Source organism: Lipotes vexillifer, unplaced genomic scaffold (assembly GCF_000442215.2).
Source record: "Lipotes vexillifer unplaced genomic scaffold, Lipotes_vexillifer_v1.1 scaffold147, whole genome shotgun sequence".
In the NCBI taxonomy this organism is placed as follows: Eukaryota; Metazoa; Chordata; class Mammalia; order Artiodactyla; family Lipotidae; genus Lipotes; species Lipotes vexillifer.
The window spans coordinates 4,042,918-4,052,664 of record NW_006778796.1 but is presented as its reverse complement, the minus strand read 5'-3'; the positions used below and the strand labels follow the sequence as shown (position 1 = coordinate 4,052,664).

General features: G+C 37.6%; 1 protein-coding gene across 1 annotated transcript in view; it reads left to right on the top strand.

Annotated features, from left to right (window-relative positions):
- The window catches only part of PKHD1 (PKHD1 ciliary IPT domain containing fibrocystin/polyductin), a 433,351-nt gene that overhangs the window by 199,515 nt on the left and 224,089 nt on the right, over positions 1 to 9,747 (top strand). The window contains exons 44-46 of the mRNA XM_007451921.1: positions 1,294 to 1,399; positions 3,370 to 3,504; positions 9,402 to 9,537. Coding sequence (XP_007451983.1) covers positions 1,294 to 1,399; positions 3,370 to 3,504; positions 9,402 to 9,537 — 377 coding nt within the window. The remainder of the gene's footprint in view (positions 1 to 1,293; positions 1,400 to 3,369; positions 3,505 to 9,401; positions 9,538 to 9,747) is intronic.

Genomic DNA, 9,747 nt, shown 5'->3' with positions numbered 1-9,747 from the left:
GGGAAAGAGAGAGAGGTCACTCGAAGGGGCATAGGACAGAGGGCACCTTTTGTGGCCAGAGGAGAATTCAATAGAGAGATGAATTAAACTCCCAACAGACTGGGGGCACCTGGGAAGCCAGAGTGCCTGAGCTCAGGAGCTGAGTGGAGAGATGAAGTTTGGAGAAGAGGCTCTTTGCCTGTGACTTGCACACTGTGAGATGAGAGGGGCTCGTTCAAAGTCTTTGCTATTTAGAGGATAAGGTCATCTGCTAAGAGCAAGGACTTGGAAACATGGCGGGAACATGGGAAAAATGTGAACTTCAGAATCAGTCAGGCCCCGATTCAAATCTGAACTTTGAGTAAACTTTTTTTTTTTTTTTAAAGAGTTAGATCCCTTATTTGTGAAATAGGGACAGATCTCTAGTGAAAGTTGATGTGAAAATTAGAGATGACTTCTATAATGCACCTAAGAGAACATCTCGAATATGGTAGGAACTCAATAATTGATATAAATAATTCTATTAAACAGTTTATTTATTTATAATTTTTTTGGCCATGCAGTGTGGCATGTGAGATCTTAGTTCCCCGACCAGGGGTTGAACCCACGCCCTCAACAGTGAAAGTATGGAGTCCTAACCACTGGACTGCTGGGGAATTCCTCGATATAAATAATTCTGATAGTAGTTATGTTAATAATAGTGAAATAATACTGCATTGATGGGAGATGATAAGGAGAGTGGAATAAGGATTAAGCACCATTGCTCCGCCATGTTGAAGTGCTGGCTAAGGCTAGAATTAGTACATGTGTCATGAAATTATTATTAAGGTTATGAAGTTTTATATCTAGCAGCTCTCAGCAGCCCTGGGATGTGAGGGGAGAAGGTATCCAAAATACCACAATGCTAAGGCATTTCAGGGAGAAGCACAAAAGTTGCAGGGATTACAGGGGCTGGTATCTGCTGTTTCAGCAAAGGGATGGATCTAGAAGGGACTGATGGAAGAGTGAGGCTCGTGTTCTGAAGGGCTAGGCAGGGGTATCCATGCTCCTAGGAAGGGGATGAATCTAGAAGGGCTGAGAGAATGGAATGGGACCATGGCAGTCTGTGTCTTGTTGAGATCCAGGAGTAGGTCACAGAGGGTGACAGAAAGGAAAGGCTGAGGGATAGGCAATGACAGTCAGAGAGAAGGCTCGCAGGTCTCCTCTTCACCCTCCCTTATTCAGTACCTTTAGTTTTATATTTTCCAATGAGAAAAAGTGAGACATTTGGAATGCAGAAATTGGCTGAATTTTACTCTTTATCTTTCTTCCTAGGTGTGGCCTCTTTGTATACCCTAAGTTTCAGCCAACTTGGGATAATGGCACTGGTCCCACCCTGTTCCAAAATTTCACGGTTTGGGGAAGTGCAGGTGGTGCCCAGGTACATTTCTTTAGTTTTTTTTGTTCTTGTGATTTATTGTGCATCTCTACTTAAAGGGGGATGATTTGCTGTTGGGTTAGCATTGCGATATTCTCACAGCTTTAAGGAGCCAACAGCATCATAGGCGTGTGTGAAATAGTTGTTGTATGAACAGATTCCCAGTCAGTAAGCCAAGGTTAGTTCATTGCCTGTATGGTGATTTCCCAGCTGCTCTAATAGGGAACAACAGAATCGTAGAGATTTGCAACCAAGAAAGATCATAGGGGTCATCTGTTCTTCCCCTCACACGCCTATTTAGAGAGAAAAAATTAAGGTTCAGAAAGTAAAGGGATTTGCCAAAGGTCACACAGTGTGTTAGCAGCAAAACCAGGTGCAGAATCCAGACTCCAAAAGTTGTGTATTTGATACCCTAATATCCTGAATAGTACATGTTTCAGTTGTAAGGAAAAGTTCTGTTCATCACTGAAACGCAAAAATTCCAGCTGATGGCATTCTTACCTTCATCAATGAGTCAAATTTTCTCCTACTTTCCTTGAAAGGAAACAATGTTCATGTTATCCATTTAATTTTCATTATTTCAGTGATGTCTTATAAGAAAGCTTTGTATGCTCACTATTACCAGCACCATATAAAAATTATCCAGGGTCACTATTTGGTGCTACACAGAGAAAATTACATACATTTGGTCTCTGCCACATAGAAATAGGGAGCCTAAGATACACAGATGAAGAAATATATCTATAGGGCATTCAGTAAGTAGAATAAAAACATATAATTAAGTCACAGTAAGAAAGTTAGGCATTTATTTCACCAACATAAGGAGAACTATTTGGGAAAGTCCCAAAATACAAAATTGGGTTCGCTAACAGGAAGAATCCCTATTGTATTAAGTATTTTCTTCTCATTAAATTTGATAAAGTACTTTGTTTCCCATAAGCATTATAAATATAGAGGTGACAAATCCCTCTTTTGCAGGGAAGCAGTTTGTGCCTTGCAGAAGGGCTGATGCCAGTAATTAGGTAACTGTTGTCAAGTTATCAGTTCAGATCGTACCTACTTTGTTTACATAAACGTGTCTTCAAAGATCTATCATTTTATAAAAGCTGTCAGCGCATACATAGTGGGAAATGCAAGCTATTCAGTTCTTGAAAATTCAAGCACAAAGACTGATCGACAAGTAGAAGCACCATACATACTGTGATAAATCAAGGCCTCCTTGGCCTTAAGTAATAGGAAACTCCCACTTTAAGGTACAAACGTAAGCATGACCCTGTTTAGTAAACAAAGAGGCCACTGTGCAAGGTTAACTGGTAGTCCTAACAGCACCCTGATTTTCAGGGTGGTTGAGGTGAGGCCTAGGAAAAGTTAAATGTCTTGCCCAAGATCACATAATTAGTTAATATGAGTGCTAGGTAAAAACCAAGGGCTCTGTCCCCCAAGCCAGTATGATTCAACTCTAACAAGCTCATTTTGTTAATACTTGATCCTTGTTTAGGGCCACTAAGCCCAAGCTGTCATCATTATATATTCATATAACATATTTTGAGTCTGTAGTCATGCTGAATTACTTATTTCGTATTTACAATTTTCTGACCATATTAGTAAACATATACAACACCGAGGAAAATGTTAAGTACTGGAGTTCTTGGATGCTCTGTTTTTCTCCGTTAATTTTGTGTTACTTGACAGTTGCAAGTTTACTAAAGTAAAGAATTCACATTGACCTTTTAATGCATCAATTGTTAGGAGGAGAAATGAAAAGTACAGAGGGGATGTTACCAAAAGGGACTAGTTAGTGCTGACCTCACGGCAACTTTGGGACGCCCGCACAGATACTGATGGACAAAAGCTGCTTAAATATGGTATAGCATGCTTGTTTATACTTCATCAATAATTAAAGAAGCTACAGGAAGTCTGCAAGAAAACCCAAGCCTCAGACCTTTGACATAATATATGCTGTTGTTTTATAGATTTTTAGAAGTAGCAATCTTCACCTGAAAAACTTCCAGGTTTATGCATGCAGAGATTTTGGAATTGACCTCTTGGAAAGTGATGCAAATACCTCAGTTACTGACAGCTTATTACTTGCTCATTTTGCCCCCAAGGTAAGTGCCTTCGTGTGATTCTTTTATGTTGTCCATCAAAACAGAATCGCATGTGTTGGGTCCCCTAGTAATCCAGGATATGTAATTTAAATAGCATTCTTTAGTAAATCTTGTATTTAATTGGTCAAATTTGGAGGAGCTTTTGATTTGTAACAGTGATGATGTTTATCATAAAATTCAAATACACACAAGATTTCCATGTTATGTGTCCACGTACATCACAAAAGCCCTGAGTGTTTCGCAGAACTCTTATTTGTTTGCAATTTAGCATTATTGTCCATACAATTCAATAATAAGCCTAATGATTTTAGGGTCATTTACTCTAACTTCACAAGGATTATGAGGTGATTCCATATCGTCTTTGTGCATCTGTGGTTTGCCAAGTTTCGACATCAACATTTTGTTCACAGAGTTCTCACTCTCTTTAGGGTCCCTGCCCCCGAGAAAAAGGTGATATAAGTTACATTGTTTGCTTAATATACTATGGTTTCTTATGTGATTCCCTAATACTTGCCTCAGTGTGGGTTTCTACATGATAAACATCAACCTATAGATGACTTCCCTGCCACTGCATGGCCAGGAGCCCAGAATGTAGGTGAGCCTTAGAGCACTTCCTGGGTAAGTACTAGTTCTCAAGGGAAGTCCATGGCTGCCATTGGCTTCAGACCTATAATGGGTCCCCCAAGTTCTTTTTCTTGAAGGAGTTACGTGAATATTAGTGTCACATTGTCAGAATAATCATAGATGGAAGGGACCTAGAGTACTTCTGGGGACCAAGGAAAGAGCATTCTCTTTAGTTTGTTTCTGAATGCTTTGATCAACTGATATTTAAATGATAATTATTGACTTTAGTACTTCCCTTGACTAGTTCATAGCTATAGACACAAACGTTAAGAGTAAAAAAATCATTTTCTTACTAAGCTGCATTTTCCTATATTTAATTCTCCAACTTCCTTCATTACTTCTCTTCTGAACCATTCTTTTCAGGAGGGAAATACCTGCCAGTTTTTCCTTTTCTCTGAAAGGATTACCACCTTGAGAGATTATTCTTCTTTTCAGGCTGCATAGTTTTCAAGAGAGCATGGGACCCAGATTTAGATTCTGTGATACTGGTTGACCCAGGCCCTTAAATTTCTCCGAAATAACCATAGAGAAGATGCTAAAAATAAAATGCCCATCAAGCCGAGTAAATAACTGTCCTGGCAAATCAATGTCACAACATCCTAACTGATGCTAAATAGACATCATAATTAATGGGAGAATGGCATAAGTTAAGAGATAGATTATGACAAAAGGGTGCTTATCATGAGATAACAAAAAATAATCTCACCCCTGGAGTGTGATTCACCAGCAAGGTAATGCAACTGAGGGCTTCTGAGTCTCCTAACAAGTTAAGTGCAGAACCAAAGTCCCTGGATGGAAAATGTTAAACAGCTTGTTCTAGGAAAGGTCTAGATCTTGATTAGGCATCCAAATCATAAAACCATGCAACTTTAGAGGTAAATATTACCTAAGAGTTGGTCTAGTTAGAACTCCTGAATTTACAGGTAAAGAAATGGATGCTTTGGGAAGTCAAATGATAGCCCAAAATCATGCCCAGTATTGTGGAGCTAGGACCACCTGGATATATTCCCATGCCTGGTCTAATACTCGTTTAATTACATATGGAAAATGGCTTTGGCAATAAGCATTTATTAGTGCCTACTCCAGTATTCTCTGAAATGTTTTTCATTGAAGGCTGGTTCCAAGAGAGACTCTGAGAAAAGAAAGATTCTTAGGTTAATTACATACAGGATATGCTGTTTACCATCCCTCCCATCCCCTGAAACTCACATTGCATATTAACACTTTAAAGTCTTCACAAAGTTCTAGAGTTAAAAACAAACAAGAAAAATATCTATGAACCTTTAGTTAACACAACATTGCTCAGATTTATTTGGGAACCACTTTATTGCTGTATAAAACTGTGTTAATTGTTTTTTTTTTTTAAAAGGAGGATGCCAAACCTCTCTGTGGTTGTGGAAATCTGATTTTAGCCTCTTTCTTTCAAACCTGCCATTTCTTTAGGAATTAAAATTTTCAGAGACTTTGGCTTAACTATTCTTAGACCTTCCACCCACGTATAATTGGTGACACACAATTATCAGTGAGTCTTTTAAAATTTATTTTTATTAAAAATTTTTTTTTAACATCTTTATTGGAGTATAATTGCTTTACAATATTGTGTTAGTTTCTGCTATCAGTGAGTCTTATTCTAAAACAAACACTAGTTTCTGGAAGAAAGCTAAGTTTTCTCTGGAAGAAAAAAAGGATTTTTTTTCCTTTAGGCATATTTGTGTATGCCTCATACCCAGCATTACCTTGTTACTGAGATGGATAGAATAATTTTCAGTGAGGATGGCTTTATTATGCAAGAGAAGGAGGTGCGCTAGCCATCACTATACATGCTAGTTTGGTTGTGTGGTTTTGTTTGTTGTGCAGTCCTAGCCTTCCATCTAATTAGCACCCCTTTTCACACTCTTCAAGATGTCCTGATTTGGGTGTAAATTATGGTCATCCTACTTTTGGAAGAAACTGTAGGATGGTTGCCTTTTTGTTGTTATTGTAATTAATTCAAGCAGATAATACTACTTAAAAAAAAAGTCTTATTGGGACAGATGCTGTCGGGGATGCTTCATTCTTTCTCCTATTTGTCTCAGGGTTACTCCTCATCTTCACTTGTGGATTTCTCTTCCCCACTTTAGACTTTTCATCTTTTTGTTTGTCTAAATTCTATCATAGGGCCCCTTCTTCTCTCCATATACTTTCTCTCCCTGGGAGAAATCTCATTTTCTCTAGTGGTTTCAGTTACCATCCACATGCTGATGTCTCCCACATATTTGCATTTATTTCCACCATCTTACTTTGTGCTTTCAGTTTGCAACCCATTTTCTATGTTTCTTTTTTTCTACTTTCAGAACTTGATTTATCCTGCATTGAATAATATCTTTTTTTATATTTACTCATTCGAACGTTATTCATTCTGTTATGATTGTTCACGTTGGACTTAAACTTGTGACACACCTGCTCGTCTTCACAAAGTCTTAATTACATCGGCACTTAATTACATGAGCCATGCAAGGACCTTAAACTTCTCTAACTTCTTTCTTCACCCTCCCATCTTATACATTATTTTTCTCTAGTATTACCCCACCTTTTAAAACAGATTGTTTCATGGAAATATAACGTTTATGGGGAAAAGTGCACAAATCACAAGTGAAGAGCTCAATGAATTTTTATAAAGCAAAAACCACGTGCATACCACCCAGATCTAGAAATAGCACAGCACCAATTCCTCTGAAACCCCTTCATGCCTGCTCCAGTTAACCCAACCCCCAGCCCCCAAGCCAAAGGAGAACCATTATTCAGACTTCTCAGACATAGGTTAATTTCAAATCTGTTTTTGAACTTTATATAAATGGAATCATAAATCGTGTAACTCTTCTGTGCCTGGCTTCTTTGGCATAACATTATGTCTGTGAGATTCATCCATGTTTTTATATGTTGCAATCATTTATTCTTCCCACTGTTATGTAGTATTCCACTTTATGGACTCTATCACAATTTTTTAAAGCTATGTTGCTGTTGATGCACATTTGCTTGTTTCCAGTTTTAGGTTATGGCAAAGAAAGATGTTATGAACAGTCTTCTATATGTCTCTTGGTGTTCACAAGCATGCATTTCTGTTGAACATGTGCCAGATTGTAAAATTACTGGCTCAGAGTATATCCCTTCAGCTTTAGTGGCTGATGCCAAATGACAAACAACAATTACAAGTATTTAAACTTGTACCAGCAGTGTGAGAAAAGGGTTTCATAGCTATAGGTCTTGGAATTTCTCTTGACCAACGTTCTGGAGATTTTCTTCATGTCTCTGTAGTATTGGAACTCTTGTTCCTGATTCCCCTGTCTCCCTCCTTTCTGATTTAATTCTCATTTTATTAGCCTGCAGTAACTTTCTTAACTAACTGGGGGTCTATGGAAGTTAAAGATTTTGACCTACAAATGGAGACCCCCATCTTGGAAGGTTGTGGCTATAGACTACTAGGTTGGAGTTCATTTTGCCTTGACGTTTTGAAGGCAATTCTTCATTGTCTCCTAGCTTCTAGTCTTGAGGTTAAAGAGTTTTTAGATACTCTGTGCAAACCATTATATATATATAGGATGGATAAACAGCAAGGTCTTACTGTATAGCACAGAGAACTATATTCAATATCCTGTGATAAACCATAATGGAAAATAATTTAAAAAACCATATATATATGCTGAATCACTTTGCAAAAAGAACTGAGTTTTTAGATACTCTGATTCTAGGTCTTTTATATGTAACCTATTAGTTTTTCCTCTTTGGAGATTTTTAGGGTCTCGCCCTTGTCCCTGGTATTTTGCAATTTCAATATGGTGTACCTTGCTGTGTGGCTTCTTCTTCTAACCACTGTATTAGGCTCTGGGCCGGACTTTTCACTGTGGAAAATCATATCCTTTCCTTCTGGGAAGTTTTCTTCACTTATTTCTTTGATACTTATCTCCTATATATTTTCCTTTTTCTTGAAATTATTATTATTTGGATATTGGCTCTCTAAATTACTTATCTAATCTTCTTAATTTTCTCTCTGATTTCCCACTGCCCCACTGCCTTTTTATCCTACTTTCTAAGTTATTTCATTTTCTTCTATTGAATTTATTATTACTGCTCTCCTGTTTTTGTTCTCTTTTTCTTTTCTGAAAAATTCCTTTTTAGGCTTCTTCTTGTTTCATGCACATGATATTCTTTTTTCTCTGATGTTATTAATGATAGTTTTAAAGTTTTCTTCTGATTTCTATACTGGCTTTGTCTCCACTGGGTTTCTTTTCTTCTGTTTGTTTCTTTTTAACACTATCTTCCATGCTGGAGACCCTTGACAATTTCTGGTGATCCTCAGACAGACAAGTATCTTTAGCATTGGAACAGTGAAGCACTAACAGCTTGATTAGATGGAGTCTGTTGAAGAGATTTTGTGGAAAATCCTGGAAGCAGTTTTTGTTTCTTTTTAGACTTTTTACTATTTTTATATTAACATACAGTAAAATGGACTTTTTTGATATATTCTGTAACTACCAACACCACAATCAAGATACAGAACAGTTGCATCAGCCTGAAAATACCTCCCTCTGACTCCGTTTCTGTAGCCACATCCTCTTCTCATGTCTAACCCCTCGGAGGTCACTAATGTATTCTCTGTCACTATAGTTTTTTCTTTCAACAATCATATAAATGGAATAAGATAGTATGTAAGCTTTTGAGACTGGCTTCTTTCATTCCCGAATCCTTTGGTATTTATCTAACTTGTATTTTATTCCTTGTTATTGTGGGGCAGTATTCCACTATAGAGATCTACCACAGGTTTACCTACTCATTTGTTGAAGGACATTTGAGTTGTTTCCAGATTTGGTGATTGACTACAAAGAAAACTGTTTTAACCATTTGTGTAAGGGTTTTGTATGAACATAAGTTTTCATTTCTCTAAGGTAAACACTTAGGAGTTGAGTTGTTAGGTCAATTTAAGAATAGGTTTAATTTTGTAAGAAAGTGCCAAACTATTTTCCAAAGTGGTTGTACCATTTTGCATTTCCACCAGCAATGTATGAGAGGTTCATGTATTTCTTTTCCTCATCAGCGCTTGGTACGGTCACTACTTTTTCATTTAGCCATCTAACAGGTGTGTAGCATATTTCATTGTGATCCTTTGTCATATATTTGATTTGCAAATATTTTTCCCAGTCTGTACTTTGTCTTTTTACTTACTTGTTTTTATTCATGTATTAAAATTGTATTTCATGTGGCCAGTCCCCTTATTTTTCCCCCCTTCTAAATCACAGGGAAGCCTGTGTATGTCAGCTGGGATCAAAACTCCCAAAAGGTGGGAACTGACAGTGTCTAACACAACCTTTGTGAATTTTGATCTCACTGACTGTGTGGCCATCAGGACCTGTTCAGGCTGTTCCCGAGGACAGGGTAAGTTAAGTAGATAAGATAGACAGTGAATAAGGCGAGTACTCATATAAATGTGATAAATAGTGGCAAAAGCCATTGTGATTCATTGTTTCTTTTAGTTATAAGATTGCATTAGTTGAAACTGCTGCTCAAATCTCCTAAAAGAAATTCTAGAGGAGGCCAGGTGCTCCCAATGTGGCTGGCTCCTCCCCAGTCTTTCCCCCTATGGTG